The sequence below is a fragment of the Lissotriton vulgaris genome, chromosome 4_1 (genome assembly GCF_964263255.1).
Source record: "Lissotriton vulgaris chromosome 4_1, aLisVul1.2, whole genome shotgun sequence".
Taxonomy (NCBI): domain Eukaryota; kingdom Metazoa; phylum Chordata; class Amphibia; order Caudata; family Salamandridae; genus Lissotriton; species Lissotriton vulgaris.
The window spans coordinates 1,248,468,281-1,248,494,003 of record NC_141691.1 but is presented as its reverse complement, the minus strand read 5'-3'; the positions used below and the strand labels follow the sequence as shown (position 1 = coordinate 1,248,494,003).

Here is a 25,723-nt window from a genome sequence, read left to right as displayed (position 1 = left end):
TCGATCTTCATTCACTACACAGTACTTCGACAAAAACATTGTTGCAGTGTGATCCTTCACAAGAGACACGTTTAGTACACTGCTTTCGGATAGGCACAATTCAGTTATTATTTTATTTGGCATCAGGAAATAGTGTAGTGTACCATACTAGATGTTCCAACAAACAATTTACAGATGTATTTACAGCAAACGTACTAGATGCTGGCTAGTACTGGTGGTGGGAGTACTGAAAGTGATATCGGGAATATCAGCTGTATTTTTCTAATACAAACTTCTTTTACCCAATCCACTACTGCGGATCCCAAAAACTTTGCATACTCATTCAACCACTGGTGTCTCACAAAGCTACATAAGTTTAATTGGCTGGTTGAGTTAGATTAACAAAGTACTAGCAGGAAAAACGCAACTTTTAAACAAGCGAGATCAAAGACAATTACGGGAGAGGGGTTTACGACATTACATGCTATTATTCACACGTTAGAGCTTACCTTAACCAATTTATTCAACAACTGCAACACATCTTCTTTCATTGGCACATTGGGAAAATTGAACCATTCTAACAGGTGCACAAACAGGGACTTTTCTTGTACCAGGTCAACGTACGAAATTAAGTTATGGTCTAATTTACAAAGGAGGTTCTTGAGGGCTCGTTCTCTTATCTCCACCAGCTGATGACCTGCAAAAAAAATTTAAAGATTCTAAACTTTCTGATTTAAAAGGACGAATGTAATGGAAATATTACAAGTACAGTCAGGAAGAAATTCGACATCGGCCCATAAACCTGCTTCGAGGAAAGCTATCCCACATTTGGTTGTCTTGGAAACGTTATCACTAGGAGCTGAGAAGAGAATACAGTGGCACTCTAGAACGTGTAGTAAACAATTGGCCTGATGTGACCCAGGTTCTAGAGTGTAGGCTCTGCCTTTACAAATCCATCATGTGCTTCCTGTTGGACCAAGCCCACTCTATGACTATTAGCTCTACCTGTGTGGTAAAAAGCAATAACACCTTAAAGCGTCCGGGAATGGGTGTTAAGTGAGCAGGAATGAGATCACAGCATTCCCCAATTCACAAAAACTGCACTGAAATTCCGCAAAATTTAGTCCCAGCATACAATTTGCCCCTAGCAAACATTTTGCGCCGGGATTACAATTTGGAAGCAATGGTTTCCCGACCCGGGAGTTTCTCCTCTTTTTCCAGTTAAAAATCAGGCAACAATGAGGTCAACCTGCTCTAAAACCCTGCTTTGTGAAAACAAGAGTGAGGTTGGCGTGAATCTACGTGTCCTATTGCAGGGTCTGCAACTCTGAATCAGAAGCAATTTACACGCCCATTATTTCCCGTGCAATACTCCCCTCATAACATTTATTTATTAATTTATATTTATTTTAGGAGTTTTATATAGGGCTAGCTGGACCCAAGGGTATCAGCACTTTACAAAAGGTAAATTAGGAGCAAGTATGCAGTACAAATTAAAGTCAACCAGGCGGATCAGGCCGAGAATAGGCGAACACAGGCGTGGTTGCGTGGGCGCACAGTGAGGCTGAAGTTCACACAGGGCGCCCCCTAAAGGTTGCATTGTTCACATCGGACGAGAGTCCAGAGAGATTTTCTTGATCCAAGTCGGTGTCACTGGACCCGGTATAAGCTTAGGGAGAGTGCAGGCTGGAGTGCATCCATGGATTCTATCAGTTCGTTCGACAGCGTTCGAGGAAGAGGGATTTGAGCAGATTTTTTAATTTGGGAAATGAGGGTATCATTCTGATGTGAGGGGGGGATGGAGGTCCAGATTTTCGGGGCATTTCTGGCAAACAATTTTGTTGCGGATTTCTGCTTACAAGATTTCAGTGGGATGAGTAGCAGAGTGTTGGAGCTCCTGAGGTTTCTGGACTGGTCGGCTTTTTTGAGTTTGGCAGCCAGGTATTCCGGTTTGCCTGTGTGTAGGGCTTTATGGGTGAGGCAGGCCGTTCTGAAGCTAGCTCTCAGCTCAATTGGGAGCCATTTGAGTTCTTTGAGTGCAGGGGAGATGTGATCAAATTTCTTGGTACCAGTGACCATGCTAACTGCTGCATTTAATGTTGTTTTCAGGGGGGAGAGGTGAGATTTTGATGTCCCAGTCAGGGCTGCGATCCCGTAATCCATTCTGGAGAGCACTAGTGCTTGGGTGGCTTGTTGAAGGTATTTAGGAGGGAGGAAGGGTTTGATTTTGTACAGTAATTTCAGATTGAGGAAGGCGCTTTTTGCGGCTTTTGAGATATGTTTTTTTCATGTTTAGTTTGGGGTCTAAGGTGATACCAAGGGATTTTACCAAATCCGCCAGGATGAGGTTGCCATTGAGGGCATCGATAGCTTTGAGCCATTCCGCGATTTGTGGGTTCTCATCTTTATTGGAGATGAGGAGTATTTCCATTTTCTCTTGGTTATGTTTTAGGTGATTGTTTGAGAGCAGACTTGTACCTCCCTGAGTGTGGCGTTGAGTCTCTGGATGTCAGCAATGGAGGAGGTTTCCAGGTAGAGTTGTGTGTCATCCGCATATAGGTGAAAAGGAATGTTAGATTTCCTGAGTAGGAAGGTAAGGGGTTCGATGTAGATGTTGAAAAGCTGAGGGAAGAGCACTGATCCTTGTGGAACACCCCCATTAACAGGGTGGAGGTCGGACTCGAAGTTTTAAATTTTTATTCTTTGTGAGCGGTTGTGGAGGAAGGATGAGAACCAGTGGAGTACTGTCTTTTTTAGGCCTGCCCTTTCTTGTAGAGTCTTGATGAGCAATTTGTGATGGACTGTATCGAATGCAGCCGATAGGTCAAGGAGGATGAGAAGCCAGTATTGGTCCGAGTCCAGTGATTTATGTAGATCGTCAATGACATTCAGGATTGCAGTTTCGGTGCTGCAGCCCTTTCTGAAGCCAGATTGGTGGGGGTCTAGGAGATTGATGTTGTCCAGATGTTTGGTTAGCTGAGGGAGTACACATCTTTCCAGGATCTTGGACAGAAGGGGTAAGTTTGATACCGGTCTGAAGTTATTAAGATCATCCGTGTCTACCCCAGTCTTTTTCTGTAGTGGCGTGACTTGGCCAACCTTGAGGCAGTCTGGAACGACTCCTGAGCTCAGTGAGCTGTTGATGATCTTGCACCATAGCGGAGCTAGGGCGAGCTTCATGTCCTTGATCAATTGAGGGGGAAGTTGATCCAGGGCGTGAGAGGAGGGTTTAGCCTTGGAGATTACGTTGATATCTCCGTTTCCTGGATGGGGTGAAGGAGGACCATAGTTTGGGGGGGGTTTAAGGAGTCGCAGTTGATTGATTCAGACACCTGGGTCACAGCAGAGGGGATGGGATTTGAGCCGAAGGCGAGGTCTATCTTGGCAATTTCGTTGTTGAAAAAGATGGCGAACTTTCCGCAACGTTCATTGGATGCCTTAATTGAGGATGCCGCTGGCTTAGAGGTTTGCTTCCTGATGATATTGAAGAGTTCTTTGGGTCGGTTTTTAGAGGTATCTAGTGCGGAGCAGAAGAAAGATGTCTTTTTGTTTTTAATGTGCTTTTTATAGTTCCTGCAGGCTGCTTGGAGTTGATCACGATGAAGGACGGTGGGATTGTTCCTCCAGATTCTCTCTGAGGCTCTTAGCTGTCGTCTTGCTTCATTGATGTCGGTGGCGAACCAAGATCTGGATGGAATGCTCCTGGATTTTTTAGTTTCTTAGGCGCAAGGCCATCTAGAGTGAGTGTATAAACAGTAAGAATCCACCAGTAGCTGTCAAGTGTTCCCTACAGTGGCGGGGAGCACATAGTGTTTTTAAAATACCCCTCACACACCAAAAGGACCCTCTGTGTCATGCGTCATCATTGGGGTCTTCGCACCCCTCTACGGGATGTGGCATGCTACTAACTACGACTACGTGGGAGCACTTATTTCAATGACTATGCTTGGTGCGTGTGAGGGTTGGATGTTAATGTAAGTGAGTAGTGGGGTTATAAGTGAGTGATGAATTAAAAAGTACCTGGCTCGTGGGGCAAACTCCCAAAAATGTTAATGGGCCCCCGGGCTGGTACTATTAAAAAATGTGTGCTGTGAGGTGTCTATGTTATGTTATGTACATCACCTCTTGTGTGCTTCGACATGTTTCGGAGATCAACTCCTTCAGGACGGGGTGCACAACTCACCCCCTTTACTCATGTATCACTATGTAAAATTGTGGTGTTTATTTACAGAAAAGTGAAAAAAAAATGTAATGCAGGCTACAATGTACCTACAGCAAAGTATCCAAGTTGTCTGCTATTTGCACAACCTAAGGAAAAAAGGGGAAAGAGCACTTATATTGCCTTCTGCGCCTTTTATTTATTCACAGTGTGATGACCTAAGAAAAAGTATATATACAGTGTGGGTTGTAATCACTAGACAAGTCTTGTCATTCTAAATGTGATGGTGAACCCTGTAATAAAAAGGACAAAGACATGACTTACACACACTTAACATAAAACACACGCTCTATTTTCATGTCCGTTTGTGACTCTGGGATTTATATTCTGTGAGTGGGATAATCAAGGGAAGTTTATAAAACATACTTGTTTCCTCAATCTTGTGAGCCTCATGAGCCTCCTAACGTTGGGGGTTGTTTCGTGCCAATATGCTACCTAAAAGGTAATAACAGGTATCGTATTGCTGGCTACTTACAAAGATTCAGTTGATCTTGCGCTGGTTTTGTAGTATACTCACGATCTCTATGAGAGGATTTCTCATTGTGTCCCCACACTCGGCTCCGCTGGGAATGCCGGTGTAGTATCGGTGTGTGCTATATATACCCCGGTTAACGAGGTAATTAGTATCAATTAGGTCTTACGGGTTGCTTGTACCGGAAGGTGATAATCACCCATATACGAGTATTCCGGCATGTCCTAATGGCGTCCTTTGCCTCGAGGCTGCGCTAATGTGTGCTCTACATGTGCTCAGGACCTGTAAATTAAATGCTACTAGTGGACCTGCAGCACTAATTGTGGGCCCCAACTAAGTAGCACTTTAAACATGTTTCAGACCTGCTCATGCAAAGCCTGTATGTGCAGTTTTAAACTGCCATGTTGACCTGGTAAGTTAACCTACTTGCCAGGCCCAACTCGTTCTTTTTATTACCTATAGTCACCCCTGAGGTAGGCCCTGGACAGCCACAGGGTGCAGTGTACTTAAAAAGTAGGACATCTGCTTTTAAGTTTCACATGCTCTGGTTGTGAAATATTCTTACATTCGCTTTTCACTACTGCTGGGCCTATCTCTACCATAGAATAACATTGGGACTGTCCTATTACATTTTATAAGTATAGTTTCCAAATAGGAAGAGATCGGACCATCAAATTTGGGGTCTCTGGAATCACATTTTAAAAGCAGAACTTATGGTGAAGTTGGTTTTTAAATTGCAATTCAGAGCATGCCACTTTTAGAAAGTTGCCATTGTCTTACTGTAACCATTTGGTGCTCTCTGCCGGTCTCTGGAATACTTGTCTGCTGTGGGTGATAGCTGGCTTCCCGCATTCCCTCTACAGCCACAAACAAAGGAAGGGTAGATGTGACTGAGTGGCCATCTGCATGCTGGTGGGTGGGAGGAAGGAGCTGGCACACCTGAAAGGGCTGTGTTCTGTCCCCATGCAAAGGATTGCATACACCGCTGCAGTGAGTCTGGAGCCAGGGCAGGAAAGAAAGGGACTCTATGCATGTCAAAGCATCGCTTTGAAATCTCTCCTACTTCAAAGGCCAAACTGAATGTAGGTAATGGACCTCTGACACAACCAAATGAGAACACTTCTGGAACTGAGGACATTCTACCAGCAAGAAGAACTGCTGTGCTGCCAGGAGGGACTTCTACTTTATTGAACTGCTTTCCTGTGTTAGCCTGCTGCCTCTTGCCCGGGAGTGAGACTAATTGGACTTGCATCTCTACATTACAGAGCCAATTATCTCCAAGGGCTTGTGGGCTTGTCTCCTGTTTCTTAAGTCTAAGGGATATCAAAGACTTCAACTTGCAACCGGCACCTGGACTATGCCTGCTGTGAGTCCTGCTCTGTCAAGAAGTGCCAATCCCCTTGCAAGTGTGTTTTCAGAGCTGCAACCCAGAAAAATCGATACATCGACCACATTGTGCCGATCAGAACAGGTGCATTTCCTTCAACACTGGCGCATCCCCACTGCTGCACAAACTGCAGACATCGATAGCGCCGACTGCGCAACATATCGTCCCATTTCCAACGCATTTCTGACTTTCCGCAGCTTGGACCCAACAAATCTCTTTGTGCAGCACGCATCACTTGCAGCCCAGTGGTTCGGCGACAATGAATCTCCCCAATGTTTATTGAATCTTGACCCTCGACGCACCTTCAACAATGTGCAGCTCGAAGGAGAAGGAGCTACGCGGGCATCCAAGATGGTCGCGTAAGCAGAGGGCTCCCAGGACCCGCGCTGCCCTCCTGCAAATATCCTTGAAATATCCTGGTTTTTATTATGGGCTTTTGAAGATCTACTCTTGCTGACTTCAATATTCTTTCAGGAATTGAAATCGGATGTCGGGAACCGATTTTGCATCAACTCCAACTTTCTGGCCGGCCCCCGATCAGGACCGGGGACTCTGCTGCTCTGGTGGGCCGAGGAGTAAGTCAACAACAACGGCTTTAAGGACATCCTCCCGGCCGGCCGCATTGTCGCTTTCAGTTTCGATTTCTCCTCGACCCCTCGATTGACTGTTCTAAGAGCGATTCGGCTCTCAAGTTGGTGTGGCTTCGACCCGCTGTGTTGTCCTGCCATATCCCTCGTCTCGCATTCTACAGTATTGGCCTGAAATTCTGCTTTGGTATCTCAATAACATCGGCCATTTTCACCAGGTCCAGAGGGCCCCTTCGGGGCGCGGCTTCCAATATGGCTTCCAAACCTGAGTTCGAGAGACGCCGACCCGTGGGGGACCTATCCAGACTAATGTTATGGATCGTTACACACAACCGAAGGGTTCACCCGGCGGTGCCGGACGTACTCTTGCGGACCCCAGGACGGATCGTACAGCGCCATCGGAGGTTTCGCTCCAGGACCTAATGAGTGCCATCACTGGGATGAAGGCTGATATGGGGCTACAGTATGAAGCTATTGTCTCCAAGATTGATACTGTGGCTGTTGATGTCACACTTATTAGAGCGGACCTGGCCAAGACTAATGAGAGGGTCAAGGCTCTGGATTTGAAAGCCTCTAGTCTCGTCACTGATATGGCGGACGCACAGTCGGAGATCGGTAACCTGCGATCATCACACGACATGATGGCCAGAAGACTGGACGACTATGAAAATAGGGCCCAGCGGTACAACATTCGCTTGGTGGGAGTTCCCGAAAACCAAGATGCCACCACTGTCGACCTTCTTGTGGAGGATCTGATCCTCAACCATCTTGCTCCCGCCGGACTCAGCAAATTCTTTGCGGTTGAGCGTGCGTATTGCTTCCCGGGTGGGCAGACTAAACTGGGGGCCCCCCCGCCGAGGCCTATTATTGCAAGGCTTTTCCATTTTCGGGACTGGGACGCTATCCTCCAGGCGTCTCGTGGTCATGGCCCATTGAAGTTCGAAAACAGTACTGTTACCATCTACCCGGATTTTACTCCTCAAGTCCAGCGACAAAGGATGGGGTTCCAGGGAGTGAAACAGCGCTTGCGGGACTTGGGACTCAAGTATGCGATGTTGTTTCCAGCTCGCATCGAATATCAGGAACGAACATTTTTCTTTGATCGACCAGACTGTGCCAGCGACTGGCTTGATTCGTTGCCGAAAAGAGACGATCTGAGCGGAAGCCCCGGTGGAGCGGAGGGGGGTGCATCGGCACAGGAGTGACATTGTGGTTCTCGACGCCTGGTTTCTTGTTATTATTTGTCAGATGAGTTATGCCACTTGCTTCCTTATTGGTGGGGTTGGGCCCGAGGGTGGTTCGGGTGTGGGTAGACTCTTTTCCTCCTCCGGGGTTCTTTGTGTAGTGTAGTTATGAGAGGGCGACAGGCACACTGCAGATTGGGGTGGCTTTTTAGTCGTACGCAGGGGTGCAGGGTGGGGGGTGTTGTAACGGGAGGTTGTTGGGGGGCGGGGGGAGGGTTTGTTTTTGTTATTGCATTTGTTTTTTTTACATGGCACTGTATGCTTTGCTTTTATCCTACTGTGGTTGGGCTCCGGGGAGAGAGGGTTGCGGTCCTTTACCGGGATGGGGGTGGTGAGTTGAAGTTTCTGTCCCGGAACGTTAATGGTCTGGGGGATAAGATAAAACGTGGCGTTGTTCTCCAGTACCTCCAACGCCAGTCCCCTGACATTGTTTTGTTACAAGAGACCCATCTGATAGGGAATGCGTGCAGGGCCCTGGATAGACGTGGTTACAGATTGGTCGCTCATGCTGGATTTACATCCGGTTCCAGAGGAGTGGGCATACTGATTAGATCCTCTCTGCCCCTTGAAATAGGATGATGTTATACTTGATGATAGGGGTCGATATGCTGCTATTTCGGGGAGGTGGGAGGGAAAGGTGCTCTCAATAGTAAATGTGTACGTCCCCCCGGGCCTCCAGGCTACTACCTATGCCGACCTCGGACAGATTTTGCTGGGGCTCCCCGATGGTCTCCTTATTCTTGGAGGGGATTTTAACTCGGTGGTCTCTGTTGACTCTGATCGATACCCCCCCCAGAGTCTTACCGAATTCCCAGATGTGGCTTTCTGAATTGCTGGAGACCTTTGGATTGGTGGATGTTTGGAGGCTGCTGCGCCCCTCGCACTTGCAATATACGTTCCATTCTGGAGCCCACGGCTGCCTTTCTAGAATCGATTATTTCCTAATGCTGTCTGCCCACTCTCCTTCTGTGCGGGAGGTCCGTCACCTCCCTAGGGGCATTTCTGATCACTCTCCCTTGTTGCTCAGAGTCACTGTGGGTTTATGTAGTGAGGGCAGAGTCGCCCCTATTAATCCTTGGCACTTGCGAAATCCCAAGACGCGCTCTGAGCTTATCAAGGCCATTGATTGCTATTTTGATGAAAATGTGGGGTCTGTTTCCTCTTCTGTTTCCTTGTGGGAGGCTTTTAAAACTGTTATACGGGGTTCTGCATTGTCGTTGATTGCTGCTACTAAGACTAAGCAGGAGGAATTATTGCGCCTCGAGGATGAAATAACTGTACTTGAAAGTGAATTGGGTGGTAATGATACTCCTGCTATTTTACATTCCCTGACTTTGAAGCAGGCAGACTATAGAGCCCTGGTGACCGACGCGGCCAAAGTTATGAATCGAAACCAGCTGGGCAGACTCTATGATGTGGGTGATAAGGCGAGTAAGCTCATTGCGTGACTGGACAAGTCTGAGAGAGCGAATAGAGTTGTACCGGTGATTGAAAAGTTGAATGGGGATTGTGTGTTTGACCCGATTGGGATCGTAGATTGCTTTGCGGACCACCTACAGATGGTCTATCGATCGGTGAGTGATAGGGATGAGTGCCATTCCCGTTTGCTCCTGCGTGATATTGCGCTACCCTGCCTCTCTGATGAGGACAGGACCTTTATGGATGCGCCCATAACGGTGGACGAGGTCGCTGGTGCCATTCGTGCCCTCCGATCCGGTAAGGCTATGGGGCCCAACGGATTGCCTATCAAGCTTTACAAGTTGCGGCCTGACAAAATGGCAGCATATTTGCGAAATATGTTTACTGAGGCCTTCGAAACTGGCCTCCTTCCTCTTGATCAGCGCTTGGCCACTATCGTTGTCATCCACAAGAAAGGTAAACCTCGTGATCGATGTGCTTCCTATCGACCCATTTCACTGCTTAACGCTAAACCCAAGATACTGGCCAAATTGCTTGCTACTCGTCTGCTTACGGTTATCGGCGACCTGATCCATCCGGATCAATCCGGTTTTATTCCGCATCGGAACACCGCCCTTAACCTTCGGAGACTTCATGGAGTTCTCGCGAGAGCTGGAACTCTGACTGAACCTGCCATTTTGGCTTCCCTTGACGCCACTATGGCTTTTGATACCATCAAATGGCCTTATCTCTGGGCAGCTCTCTCGAAGTTCGGTTTCAGCTTTAATTTTATTGCCTGGGTCAAACTCCTTTACGAACAACCACTGGCCCAGGTGATGGTGAATGGCAGGGTCTCTGGTTAGTTTGCACTTGGGCGTGGCACCCGACAGGGTTGTCCGCTGTCTCCTTTGCTTTTTGCCCTAGCACTGGAGCCGTTGGCCGAGTGGCTTCGTTGGGAGCCCTCGATCAGGGGCATCCAGTGGGCCCCAGATTTTGAAGATCGTGTCTCGATGTATGCAGATGACATTCTTCTTTATCTCACCTCACCCCGTAAGTCTCTTAATGTGCTTTTCGATGTCCTCACCTCCTTCGGAAAGAACTCTGGTCTCGTTATTAACTGGACCAAATCCTGTGTTTATGTTCTGGCTGGGGAGCTCCCTCTGTTACCTCATAGTTTCCCGATTCAGGTGGTCGAGACTGGTTTTAAATACCTGGGGATTCATGTCTCCTTGGATTCCACCGTCCGTTATGACCGTAATCTGCATGCTCCTCTCCGGCGACTTAAACTTGATGTCTTGCGATGGCGTCGCTTGCCCCTATCCCCATTGGGGCGTGCAACTCTTTTTAAGATGATGTCGCTCCCTAGGTTCCTGTACGCACTTCAAAAATTTTTCGATCCCATACCCTACGGGTATTTCCGTGAGGTCGAGAGCCTTCAGAGGCAATTGATTTGGGACGGGCGGACTCGTATCTTCTTACCCAAACTCACTTTGCCGTAGTAAGATGGTGGCATTGCCCTCCCCGATATCAGGCGCTACTACTGGGCCTCGCAGTTGTGCGCGGTTAATCACGTAACCTACGCCTACGGGAACTTTAACAGGGCACTGTATTCTAAGGAGCCATTTCGCGCCCTGACTGGTCCTACGAAAAGTGCTGTACGTGTGGCGTGATGCGAGTGCTGCTATGGGATGGAGCGAGAGGTTGACACGAATGACGCCGTTGTATGATTCTGATAGATTGGGCAATTTGTGGAGAACGAAAGGATTCGATAAATGGGATACGATTGGTATTAGCAAGGTGGAGGATCTCTGGTCCAAAGGGAATGTTAAGTCTTTTGAGGCTCTTAAAGTAGAATATGAACTTGGTGACAGGGGGCACTTTAGGTACCTTCAGGTGCGGCATGCCTTGACCTCCGTTTTCCCCCCGGGGACGGAGATTCCCCAGTCCTCGCCGCTAGAGGATCGTATTTTTGATGGCCACGTGCCGGACAGTACTATATCCCTGATTTATAAAAAACTCATTAATAACAGGGTTGATCTTCTTGTGCGACTCAGGGCTTCGTGGACCGCTGGCGGCTTGGAACTCGATGACGAGGATTGGCAAATGGCCGTCTCCTCCCCTAAGGAGGTGGCCATACCAGCTCACCTCCGTTTTGTACAGTTGAAGATCCTCCATCGAGTATATATGACTGGTACGCGTCTGGTGCGAATAGGTTACTCCCTCGATGGGTTATGCAAGTGTGGTTGCGGTATGAGTGGTACCTTCTTGCATATCATTTGGGAGTGTCCCGAGGTGTCGGCCTTCTGGTCTAGAGTGCATGCGACTATGGAAAGGGTCACCGGGGTCTCTCTATCGCCTGAGGCCCGACAATGCCTTCTAAATGTCTGGGAACCGACGGATTATACTACGGCTCAGACTTTTTGGGCGACTCTTGGTAACATGGTTGCCAAGAGGGATATTGCTCAAATCTGGGGTTCCTATAGGCCACCCACGATAACTGCTTGGAAGGAGAACATGGACTGGTGTATGTTCAGGGAAAAGACGGCCTATGTGGCTCGGGCCGACCTAAGAAATGGGGCAGGATTTGGTCCCACCCAATGGAATGCTTACAGTGGGAATATTTGCACCCCCCCACTGGACTACACCATTGATGTTTCACTGTCCCCTTAGTTGACGTTCCGGACGTTTGTCTGTCATAATCTGTATATATCGAGCTGCTCGCCATCCTCCAACCCTAACCATATGTCTCATTATTCTATGAAAATAGGATTCCTTGCCCTCTCCTCTAGAGTCCCTACAATTGCCCTTTGCCATGTGTTTGTGTGATTTGTTTGTTGTATGTTCATTCATCAAAATTTTAAAATGAAACCTATTCCGTCCTTTTTCTGATTCTGCGTTGTGCGCACAGATACACTGAGAGTTGGTTGACCTGCATGCAAGATGGAAGCTCCGATGTGCACTGTTGTATTACTGACTGTCATAGCAGCCGGCCCGATGGGTTGTAGGCAGACGCTGTGTATCGCGCATAACAGATATAAAGGTTTTAAAAAAAAAAAACAATGTGCAGCTCAGAAACGACGCATTGCCTGATTTGCGAGATAGATAGCCACGCATTGCCTGCTTCATTATCATTATAATAAATATTTTATAAAGCGCACAGGTACCCCTGGGGGTTTCCCGGAGCTAAACGTCAGAATCAGCAACTCAGAACAGCCATGTATCAGCGGTCTTTGAAAGACAGTTAACAAGGAACAATGTCTCAACTGTTCTGGTAGGATGTTCCATAGCTTGGGGCTCTGATAAGGAAACAAACACCCTCCTATGCTTGATAATTTTTCTGTCAGGACCACACGCAGGAACTGGCTACTAGGATAAAGAGACCGTGCCGGATAATGTGATTTACGAAAATCCTGCAGGTAGCAAGGACCAGCCTCAGCTTTTGCTCTGTACAAATAACACAATGTTTTAAACTGAATTTGCTTCTCAATTGGGAGCCAGTGCAGCTCCCGTAGTAGACCCATCACCGAGGTCCTCCCTGGAAGCCCATAAAGCATTCTTGCCGTAGATTTCTGAACCACCTGCAACAATCTAATGGAGGATTTATCTGCCCTCAAATAGAGCACATTGCCATAGTCAAATTCAAGCATGAAAAGTGCATGCACCACCGTCCGCTGGGCTAAAATTGGAAGTAACCACATGACCTTTTGCAACCATTATTTAAACGGCGAAACATGTGGCTTCCACCTTTATCAGCTGAGGTTTCATTGACAGGTTATCGTCGAGCAGGAACCCCAGGTTCTTGACCTTGTGGACTGGATCTGGAAAAGGGCCCAGATTTTTTGGCCAATAATGGGGACCGCACAAGGACGAATTGCTTCCCAGCACTAACACCTCTACCTTAACCCAAGTCATTTTTAATGAGTAGTAGTTCATCCAATCTGCCACCTTACACAAACAGAAGTTCAAGGCTTCCAAGTTGTGGTCCTGTGCAGAAGACAAGAAGATGATATGTGTGTCATCTGCATATTAAAATAACGCAAGACCAAAAACTTTCCACTAAGTCTGTCAGTGAGCACACAGATATTAAAAAGTGCTGCACTTAGGGAGGATCTTTGAGGAACTCCTGATTTAAGAGCATTCTGGTCTGAAGAATCCGTGGCTGCGATCACATGGTAAGACCGGTCTTCCAGGAAGGATATCAAGCAAGCAAGGGCCGTTCCTTGTATGGCTAACTCAACCAAACTCTCTATAAGAAAAACATTAGACAGTATCACCGGCCACACTGAGATCGAGAAGAATCAGCGGGCCGTCTCGCCCTCACCTATGAGCAGTCTCAGATGTTCTGTGACTCCTAGGAGGGCGGACTCCTTGCTGTGTCCTGTCCTGAACCCCGACTGAGAGGGATGAAAATATTCTTGAGACTCTATGAAATTGTAGAGCTGTGTGTTATCATGCTTCTCCATTCCTTTCCTAATAATGGGAAGCATTGAGACTGGTTAATTAGACCAATTATTGTGGTCCAGATTTTATTTCTTCCAGAGGGGTTGAAACAAGGCATGAGTCCATGCCTGTGGAGTTTTCCCCTGCGTAAGGGAACTGTCCAGAAGTCCTACTAGTACTAGCAAAATATCAGGTTCTAGGGCACTTATCTTGGCTGGAGGGAGAGGAGCTTCCAGGCAAGTCCGACCTAATTGAGATCAGTAATTCCAAGAACACAGACAGATCCAGAGTGTCACAGGAATTCAGTTTCGGCCCATCTTGTACCGAGATCAGTCCAGTCTGGTCCTTGATCTCAGGTATGCCATCAATAATACTAAGCAATGCACCATTCTTCTCTCCAATCGTAAGAGATCCTTTGCTCCACACGTTGCCCTCTGCTTCAACGCATCCAAGGTACAGGTTTGCCCAATGCTGGTCCCTGTATCCGACCTGGGCTCTATCGCAGTCGGCCTGAACTTTTCGATTTGCCCCAATTAAGCGTGACCAGATAGCCTCTGTTGGCGCCATTTGTTTCTAACCACTACAAAACGGTTTACTCTTTAAAAATTCATATCTTAGGAGGAGCTTCGCGCGAAACCAAGATGGCTGCGTGAGCACAGGGCTCCCGAGACCCTCGCTACCTCCCGCATCTATCCTGTAATATATCCTGTTCCTCATTGAAGACTTTGTATAGACGAACCACTGGTGAGGCGAAACCTGTAATCGGATTTTGAATCGGACATCGGGAACCGAAGTTACGACGCTCTGAGGGTCGCGGCCTGCTCTGGAGTGATGCCCGGGGCTCGAGTTGGCATGATGCCCGAGCTGTAATTGATCAACATCGGCCTGAGGGGAGACGGACTGGCGGTCCGATTGGCTTTCACTTTCATTTCTGGTAATCTCATCAGATGACTGTCCCCCTGGTGACGTAAATAAATAATTTACTCTCTTAATTTCTATGCAGGTAAGTACTTAATCAATAATAACTCAGATCGGGTGAAAAAAGACAGAGTCCGTGGTGTTAGAGTTCTAAGGGTTTTATTCCTTAAAAAGGAATTGTCATGGCCAAGATATCATGTTCTGACCACCACACAGGGTGTCAGAAGGGATAGATGAGCGCGCTAACATTTTATTTACAGTACATAGCTTATATACTTATTGTACACCATTGAAAACAGTATAGAAGGCGTAACAGCTGAGAGAAGACAAGATAACAATATACACGTGGTACATGTGCGTAATCAAGAGGCGTGAACTAGAGGTGTGTTCTGGAAACGTCACTGATAGGTGTCACAAAGGGGTGGCACTAACAGAAAATGTGGCAATGTCAGCAGAAATCGGAAGCTTGGATGCGCGCGCAGCTGCATGACGTGTAATTGGAGGGGTGTAGGGGACTTGACATTTACACTGACGGAAAGAGACAAAAGTCTGGCATGTCAGATCAACTTGTGCTTCTATCATATCTGATATCTGATGTTTAGGAACTAAGCTATCTGGGCGGAAAGGTCTCTAGAGCAGAAGCTATTCTATACTTGCTGTGAGTGCGTGTATAAGCGCCTGGGTGTCTGTATGAGAAGCGTGGGGGCATGGGGCCTTCCATGGAAGCATGGCAACGAAGCTATGAATTACTTGCACAGAGACAGGTCGGCCCTTTAGCCCTGTAGCTGAGGAAGGATGTTTACTGAAGCTAGCAGGCAGGAATGTATTTTCGGGGAGGGAAACAGATAACTCGAAGGTTATAGTCAATCTTGGCAGGCAGCAGGCTGAGCCGAGCGCGAGGGGCCGCGCTGAAAGTAAGTCAGAGTTCACGAGTACAGGGGCTGCCTGGGCAGAGATTTCTCGGAGTCAGAAGCCAGAAAAGAGGCTCGGTGGCAGAGATTCAGGGCCTACTTCAGCCAGAGCTGAAAAACGTAGGAGTACACTACAAAAAGACGTTGGCATAGCATACTTAGGAACGGACCATTCGACCCATTCATGGTGGGTCTGAAAGAGGACATGTTAACGTTGGACGCAAATGTATTTGCGTCTTCATAGCTGACACAGGAGGGAAGTTACATGCACTTTAACTCGTACATGGAGACGGTGGGGTACTCGCTAGGGAACACAACTTGACCATTAAAATTTAGATTACCTCATTCCCTCCTTGTTCCCTACGGACCCTTCATGATATATCGATCCTCATAAATCGATCGGTTTGTTCTTGTAACATTATATGTTCATCTTTCTTTCTTTGACTGTTTGAGAGACAACTGGAATGTTCAATGCAGGAAGTGGCACACAGTCCACATATTGCTGGCCCACACTGTAGGCACAGGCAGCAGCTGAATACTATAACAAGGCCAATGCCTAGGAAGGATAAGATCTTCCATCCCCAAGCTGTTAACGTTGTCCAGAACCAACCGGACCAAGTCCAGGTGCCTGGATTCTGATGTATCTGATTCGCAATTTTATGCAGACGGGTAATAGCTTGATAGACAGATGGTGCATTTTGTGGGATGAAAACGCAGCAACTTGACCCGATGACCTTACAGGCTCCACCTCTATCTGCCAAGATGACGTCAATAACAAGACGATTTTGAAGGACAACAACCCGCATAGCAGATTGCTCCTCTGTTAAGTTACCTAAGGCGGAGGCAGTTTCATGTACTACTGCTTCAAGTGTTCTAGTTAATCTACGTATTAATTTACTGTTTTGGACAGGTCCTAGAAAGAAAAAGAATCCTTTATTGAAATCAGTGTACTGTTCCCATGCCGTTTCTGTGTAGTCGACAAGTGGAATATCTCTTTTGGGTCTATTCGGTACTAGATTCGTATTTCTATGGTAATCTGGGGGAGCTAAAAAAACAGGTGGCAGAAGGAATGCAATGTAACAGGTACCATCCCAATCTGGAGGCAAGCGTATGTATGCGGTATGACCACAAACAAAATAGGAGTGACTGATAGCTTTGAAAGACGATTTACCATGATCACTGAATTCGACCACAGTAGTGCATTTACTATGACCTACGTGTACTGAACCTTTCTTGCTAACACATAATTCACCTGTGACTGGTAATACTAACATATGGGGCAGAACTGGAGCAGCCTCGGATTCTACAGTAAGGATCGTAAGGCTAATTGTGTAATTACCTAATCCATATACTTCATTTTCTAGATCAGTTCCTATTCGAGTGGGAAGTCCCTCTTTATCGGGATAACAGACGTTGAGCAGGACTAAGTTCAAGTTTCCCCAAACCCAGCCCCCATCGAAAACAGCAATATCAGGATCTAAGGAATTAATTATTTTAAACCATGCCCCACAGGAGCCATTGTGAGTGAACGGGTACGGAAAGAGGGGCAGAGCTCCCTTGTAATTCTGGTAGGGAGGGAGTCGGCCACATATCCAGCAGTCGGTAGCATTATTTGTCTGATGGGAGTGGTGTAACATACTAATGAATGTATTGTTGCGCAGCGCAAGTCTGTAAGAGAGTTCATGTGCAGGAAGTTCACTAAAAGTGTGTTCAGCAGAGACATTGTAAACAGATTGTTCACGCCTGAAAATAGGCCAATATATAGGTAGCAGAATGCTGGCAATAATAATTAGAATGCTTAGGAAAAACATTATTAACAACGTCACTATACAGTGACTACGCAGTGATTTACAGTATGTACGTTTCTTTGCTTCTCTCTCTCTCTCTCTATCTCGATCTAGGGGATACATGTCAGAAACTATTTAACCGATTCACCTAGGGGAGGACTTAAACAATTAAACTGTCTGACTTGCTAGATCGGAGTTTCATACGATATAGTTCTTGGGGAGTCTTTTCTCGTTCAGACACTGTAACGTCTTTTCTTTCAACACAGTCTTTGGTGGGGGTGGACGAGTCAGAGTCCTGTTTTAGTCCGTTTTTTAGTTCATTGCAAAGTTTGATGTGACTCGTGTGGACCCACCCCTTTCTCCCCTCTATCTTCACGGCGGTCCTGGTGGTAAGGAGGACGGTCTTCGGGGACTTCCAGCGGGGCTCCAGCTGACTTTTCCGGTCGAAATTCCGGACGAGTACCAGGTCCCCAGGACGGACCTCGTGCTGCTTTACATCAGTGTTGTCAGGAAAAGCTGCGGCAACCTGTGAACGACATGATTGGAGTGCAGATATCAAGGAGGCAAGGTAATCTGTCAACATATTGCAATCGACATCAGTTATTTTCTTCGGAATGGGCGTCCCCCACATATTCGGTGGTCTGCCAAAGACCACTTCGTACGGGGATAGCCCTGATCTTGAATGGGCGACCATTCTCATGTAGAATAGTGCCACGGGCAGGGCGACTATCCAGTCGACCCCCTTTTCTTGACAGATCTTTGCAAGGCGGATTTTTAGTGTCTGATTATGCCTTTCTACAAGGCCTGCTGCTTCGGGATGTCGGACACAGTGGAACCTCCACTGATATCCTAGCAAAAGGGAAACCTGTTTCATTAACTCGGACGAGAATGGCTGTCCGTTATCTGAATACACGACACGGGGCAAACCGTACCGTGGGAAAAATTCACGAACCAACTGTCGGGCAGTGGTCGGAGCAGTGTAGTCTGGAACTGGGTATGCTTCGGTCCAGCGGGACAGAGCACAAACAACTACAAGGACATATTTAAAACCTCGACAACTGTTCATCTGGATATAATCCATCTGGAGGACTTCAAAAGGGTGATCGGGAGGATGAAATCCACCTTGCTCTACAGGGACGCTTTTACCTGGATTGAACTGACAACAGATCATGCAAGTACGCACTTTCTGTTTTGCTGCTGCTCGTAAGTGTTTGTTGTACCAGAGATTCTGTAAACTGTCTAACATCGCCTTCTCTCCTAGATGTGCCGGGCTATGTGCTGTGTTTATCATGACTTGAACCATTGAGTCAGGGAGAAACCATATAGATTTTTCCTTCGTTATCCAACCTTGATCTGTCTGGATCCCTCCTAGTTCAGTCCATTTCTTTATTTCATCTGGCGTAGCATGTGTCTGAATGTCAATTACGTCTAGGGCGAGATCTCTAACTGCCATACACTTTGCCGGTACTATTGTCTTTGTCACATCAGTAATCTGGATATGAGTCAGTGCTGTATGTTTTGCTGTCTGGTCTGCCAGGTCGTTACCCTGGGAAACAGAATCTGTAACTTTAGTATGTGCCTTACACTTCATGACTGATATGCCCGAGGGCAAATGTATTGCTTCTAACAGTGCTTGAATGAGGGGACCGTGTCGAATCTTGGCCCCATGAGAGGTCAGGAAACCTCGTTCTTGCCAGAGGACTCCGAAGTCGTGTACAACCCCGAAGGCATAACGGGAATCAGTGTATATGTTAACATTTCTGTTCTTGGCTAGAATACAAGCTCGGGTCAGAGCGATGAGCTCTGCTGCTTGAGCAGACAGTGTGTCAATACGATGTGTTTCTTTAACTTCAGTTTCAGTGGTCACGGCATATGCGGCCACTAATTCTCCTGTACTTGTTCTCATGCATGAACCGTCCACATAAAGTGTCAGGTCTGGATTTGTCAATGGAACATCTGTTAAATCTTGTCTAGGCTTTGTTACTGCATTAATGATTTCTATACAATCATGCGGGGCTGAATCTGTCATAATTGTAGGTAACAGTGTTGCTGGGTTCAGGATGCTGCAGCGTCTGATTTCTATGTGTGGCTGGAATAACGTTAATTCATAACCTGTCAGTCGTGCTATAGTCAAGTGTTGAGTCTGGGTTCTGTTTAACAAAACCTCTACAGAATGTGGTACTTGAACTGTTAACTGATGACCTAAAACAATTGAGTCACTTTGTCTTATTGCTAACGCTGTTGCTGCTACTGACTTTAAGCACGCAGGGAGTGCTTGGGCTACTGAATCCAATGTACTAGAAAAATAAGCACAAGGCTTATGTGAACCTGCTTGATCTTGGGTGAGGACAGACAACGCTGTACCATCACGTTCTGTAACAAAAAGTGTAAACGGTTTGCTGTAACATGGTGTCGCTAAAACTGGTGCTTGACATAAGGCTTTCTTTAAGTCTTCAAAAGCTTGTGTATGTTCCTGAGTCCAAGGGAGGGCAGTCGAAGTCGCTGCCTCCTGTGTCGTTAACTGGATGAGTGGCTTGGCTAGAAATGCATACTGAGGAATCCATTGTCTGCAGTACGAGGTGAGGCCTATGAAGGCCCGCACTTCCTTTTGTGTCTGGGGTTGTGGCATATTTGCAATTAACTGAATGCGATCGGGAGTGAGCTGTCTCCCCACTTTGGACAGCAAGTGACCCAAGTACACAACTTGCTGAACACAGAATTGTAGCTTCGAAGGAGACACCTTGTGTCCCTTGTCGGCCAGGAAGTGTAAAACTGTCAGTGATGCTTTTTCACATTCGGGCTCACTTCGTGCGGTGATCAGCAGATCATCGACGTATTGCAGTAAAGCGGTGTTAACTGGCATTTGAATACAATCTAGTTGTCTTTTCAGTGCTTGACTATAGATGCTGGGGCTTTCTGTGAATCCTTGAGGTGCGCGCGGAAATTTGAAGCTGCGTCCATTTAAACTGAATCCGAAGAGATATTGGCTCTCTGGATCAATAGGCACGCTGAAGAAGGCGTTCTTGAGATCAATTACAGTAAAGAACGTTGCTTCTGAATCAATGGCAGTCAATAGGGATGAGATATCGGGGACCACAGGATACTGTGGAATAATGCATTTATTTAATTCTCGAAGATCAATCACCAGCCGATATACTGGCGGTGCATTGGGATCAGTACGTTTAAGAATCGGAATGATGGGTGAATTGCAGATATTGGAGTCGGTCTCGACGACCACTCCTTGGGCAATGAGCTCTTCAATGATTTTCAGTAAAGCCACTACAGCATCGGGTGGTAACTTGTATTGTCTGATTCTGGGTAATACAACACCTGCCTTGAGTGTAACGCGGTATGGTGTAATGTGCATACAGCCTACATCAGTTGGGCCTTTTGCCCACAAGTAATCTGGTACATTTTTCAATCTGACATCAAATTCACGCAGAACATAATGACCCTTGAAATCCCGCAGAAAGAGTCTAACTCCCTCCGGGGAACAGCATATTATAGCTCCTAGAGCCTTCAATGTTTTAATTCCTAACAGATTTTCTGGACATGATTTCGTGAGTAACAGGTCTGTAACACGTGATAATGGACCCACAGCCAGGGGAACTGGTTCGGATACTTCATTTACAATAGGCTGTCCTGAAAAACCAAGGGAAACATTTTGTGAGCCTGAGAGGGGTGCCCCTGGAACTTCATCATGGCTGATTGTAGTGCGACTTGCCCCTGTGTCAATTAAAAACTTTCTGTCTTTTCCCAATACTTGACTGTGTACATAAGGACCTTCTTGATCTACAGGAATCTCAATAAGAGGCAAGCCACCTTCCCTCTCTAGGCTGTTTCATGTATATCGGGAATATTCGGGGTAAGCGGACTGGGCATACTGGTACATCTGCTGTGAAACTTGCTGAGTTGCGGCAATGGGCTGTGGCTGTGGTACTGCTACGGTCTGTGCTGGAGTCGAGGAAGCATGCATAGGCTGTGTACTCTGTGTATTCTGTGAAGACTGATGCTGGTTATGGTCTTGTCTAGGCGGATGCGGTCTTTCTTTAGTTTTACCTGTCGCTATGTTATGTTTCAGAACTGGGCATTCATGTACGTAGTGACCTGGCTGCTTGCAATAATTGCATGTCCCTTTAACGGGAGCTGCAGTGTGACTTGTCTGGGTCGCACCCTTTCTGTGACCGTCGGATGGGACCGTCTGAGCTACTAACATTTTCATCTTTGTGTCTTTCATGCGTTTTTGTTCCTGATCTTGTTCTTCTCTAATTCTGTTCTGATGATATTGTAACATTTGTAACATCTGTGATGGCGTATTTGCTTGCCATGTACTCTCAACCTTGTACACACGGTTTTTGACTAACGGTAGGGAATTCTCGACTAACTTTGATACAAAAAGATGCGGGTACGACTCGCTACTTGGCTGGAGGCCACTATTGATAATAAAACATTTCTCGAATCTTGAATAGAAGTCACTAGTATCTTCATCATGTTTCTGTTTACAGGATGAGATTGCATCCCAATCCTCCTTTCTAGTTGTCAATAATCTGGGCAGGACCTGTACTATCAAACCTGGTAATGCTTTAGTTTTGTCCCCAAGGCCTAACCCTGGAACCCGTTTCTTTTCTTCATCCTCTATTTCTGCCCAGGCAATCTTTGTGTCTCCCACCTCCCATTCCTTTTCCTTTAATTTCTCGAATATACCCGTAGGCAATAATACCTTCAACATTTTCATGATATCATCATACGTGTAATCCCCCATTAGTAACATGTCTTTAAGCTCTCTATGAAAACCTGCAGGGTCTTTATCATGGCATGGTACTAGTTTCTTCATTTCTAACAGTTCTAATTTAGTCAGAGGCGTGTGTACATACACGCGTTTCAAGATTTTATCCTCACCCATAACTGGGTGTACTTCTCGTAAGGGGTTCTGACTTTCAATACCACCCCCGCATTGCATGTGGTACATTTTTCTTTCTGGAGGTGGGACGGGAACATATTCAGAGCTTACAAAGGTATCATATCTATGTCGCTGTTCTAGAATTATTTGAATTAATTTGGTACTTAAGCCTCTCCATCTATCCATCAGTAGTGCTTCTAGTGTCTCGTGTAAGGGACCTGGATCAGAATAATGTTTCCTGTATTTGATAAGAAGGTGCTGAATCATGTATACACCTGCTAATTTCTGTTCGTCGGGGGAGAGGTTCAGAAATGTCTGTGCTACTGTGTCATCATTATATATGTCTGCATTTTCGGCCCATGATACAGCTGATCGGGCTAGTTCTTGTTCATCCATAGAATTGAGTACATGGTACCCAACTCGATCTCGAAGCCTTTTATCAGTTTCCTGGAACTGATGCTCAGCAGAATTCGGATTTGTTAAGGCAGAGAAGAAACCTCTCTTGCTCTCTGGACGGATACCCTTCCTAAGGTAAGTTCCCTTACCTACATATGCTATTGTTCCTACATTTCTTTCGGATTCTTCCTGTTCTTCTTCCTCCTCGGAGGGAGCCTCTTCTTTTTCTTTCTGGTGTGCTGCTATCACTGCTTTCCTAATTTTCTTGTACATAGAGTCTATGCAATTCTGTCTGTCATGTTTTCCATCCGCTATATTTTGACCCCACTTGTTCAATGCATCTAATTCACTCTGATCTGTTCCGGGCCTGTCTCGTTCTCTTATTAGACAATTTATGAAGAATCGTAGTATCAGTGCTTGCATGCCAACTTTCTGTTTCTCCATGGCATCCTTAATACTGTCAGGGTCTTTCCCTGTCTGAACAAACTCATATATTCTGTCTAGACGCTCCTTCATTCCTGCATAGCATAACAAGTTATCAGTAGCAGATCTTAACCGTAATGATGCCAATATCATTAAATCGTCTTTTCCGGGTACTGGATCATATCTGCAAACTGACATGTTTTCTTTTAATGCGTCAAGGCGGGATGAATTAGAGGAGTGGGGGGATCTGTACGTAAGAGGACTCTGCATACCTTTGATATTGAATCTGTGAGTTGGTGGCGGGGTCTGAGGACCCGCGGTCGCACCTCCTGAAGCGGAAGCTTGTACATTACCTCCCTGCGGAGTCTGTATCTGAACTTGAATTTGTCGTTTAGGTGGATCAGGCAAACGTGGTTTCGGTAGGTCAATTTTGAGTACAGGAAGCGGCGGGGCTGGCGGAACGGGAGAAGTCTGTTGTGGAACTGGCGAGGCATGATCTGGGGGCGGGGTGCCGCCCCCGTCCCTTTCGGCAGGCAGGGCACGAACAGGCAGATTGGTGTAAGCTGGTGCTACATCTTCTAAGTATGAATTTAGGAATATGTCTTTAGTAGTCTTGTGCATTACTTTAGTTGGAACTAATGGTGACGGCAAATTTTTCGGTATTTCTGAAATGGCGTCAGGTGTACCTTCGGCCAAAAGATACATGTTGTTCACTTGGCTATTTCGGATGCGATCTATTTGTTCTGATTTTACTCGAATTCCTTCAATAACTAATTCGTTTTCTTGGGCCTTTTCTGATTCTTTAAGTCTGTCTTCTCTAAGAAGTGCTCTTTCAGCACGTTTATGTGATTCCTTACGCCAAAATTCTATGGCGTCTTTCTGAGATTGTCTGGCTTTCTTTTTCCGTAATGCCTCTTCTACCTTTATGATGCACTCGGCATCCCATGTTCCGTTAACTGGCCATCGGTATCTTTCCTCTAGGTGCTTTGTATAATCGGTCCATAACTCTAAATACAATATGGCGTCTATGCCATGTTTGTTATACATAAAATTACCTGGAGTGTCCCTAGGGGGGATCGGAATTTCTTCCTCTAACATCCCTTTCCTAGTTCCTATCTGCTTTAACTTGTTGAAAAACGGCATTGTGCCTACTTGATACTGAAATGCTCGATCCTTGATACTTAATTCTGAATGTAACTATTTATACAAGAAAACACAATAATGCACAAGAAAAACAATCACATTCATACCACGACATTAATCACAAAAACATTTAAAACATAGATGACTACCCCACTATACTAGATGTACTGCTCAACAGTACAGATACACTGGTGTAACAGTGCAAAAATTCAGAAATTCGGAATACTAGATATACTGCTAAACAGTACAGATACACTGCCTAAAAACAGTGCAGACCGGACTTGTATACCCAAACCCGTCTAGATACGACCCAGCAATGGTACTCACCGGGAAGCACGGAAAACAGAAGGCCTCGGAAAACTCGACTGGACTCGACTCGATACTTCGGAAAACTTCGGAAAACTTCGGGAATTTTCGGAAAACTTCGGAAAACTGGTGGGCCTCTTGACACCTCGGACCTTGCTTCTTTCGGCTAGGCTCTGGTCGGGATCCTCCGCACTCCTCACCGCCTCGTCTGGGCACTGATCGCAGTCTTCGTCACCTCCGTGGGTCAGAGGGAGATGCAGGAAATCCTGCCGGTACGCGTATGTTCCATCTAACTGATGGCAGGGGACAGAGCTTGCAATGCGCCAACCGGCGCGTGAGGTGGGGGAGGGGTCCCTGTTCGGGCGCCAAAATGACGTAAATAAATAATTTACTCTCTTAATTTCTATGCAGGTAAGTACTTAATCAATAATAACTCAGATCGGGTGAAAAAAGACAGAGTCCGTGGTGTTAGAGTTCTAAGGGTTTTATTCCTTAAAAAGGAATTGTCATGGCCAAGATATCATGTTCTGACCACCACACAGGGTGTCAGAAGGGATAGATGAGCGCGCTAACATTTTATTTACAGTACATAGCTTATATACTTATTGTACACCATTGAAAACAGTATAGAAGGCGTAACAGCTGAGAGAAGACAAGATAACAATATACACGTGGTACATGTGCGTAATCAAGAGGCGTGAACTAGAGGTGTGTTCTGGAAACGTCACTGATAGGTGTCACAAAGGGGTGGCACTAACAGAAAATGTGGCAATGTCAGCAGAAAATCGGAAGCTTGGATGCGCGCGCAGCTGCATGACGTGTAATTGGAGGGGTGTAGGGGACTTGACATTTACACTGACGGAAAGAGACAAAAGTCTGGCATGTCAGATCAACTTGTGCTTCTATCATATCTGATATCTGATGTTTAGGAACTAAGCTATCTGGGCGGAAAGGTCTCTAGAGCAGAAGCTATTCTATACTTGCTGTGAGTGCGTGTATAAGCGCCTGGGTGTCTGTATGAGAAGCGTGGGGGCATGGGGCCTTCCATGGAAGCATGGCAACGAAGCTATGAATTACTTGCACAGAGACAGGTCGGCCCTTTAGCCCTGTAGCTGAGGAAGGATGTTTACTGAAGCTAGCAGGCAGGAATGTATTTTCGGGGAGGGAAACAGATAACTAGAAGGTTATAGTCAATCTTGGCAGGCAGCAGGCT

At 46.4% G+C, this 25,723-nt stretch overlaps 1 protein-coding gene across 1 annotated transcript in view; it reads right to left on the bottom strand.

Annotated features, from left to right (window-relative positions):
- The window catches only part of RTTN (rotatin), a 1,129,552-nt gene that overhangs the window by 1,064,635 nt on the left and 39,194 nt on the right, over positions 1-25,723 (bottom strand). Inside the window, exon 3 of the mRNA XM_086965450.1 lies at positions 489-676. Within this exon, the coding sequence (XP_086821576.1) occupies positions 489-676 (188 nt within the window). The remainder of the gene's footprint in view (positions 1-488; positions 677-25,723) is intronic.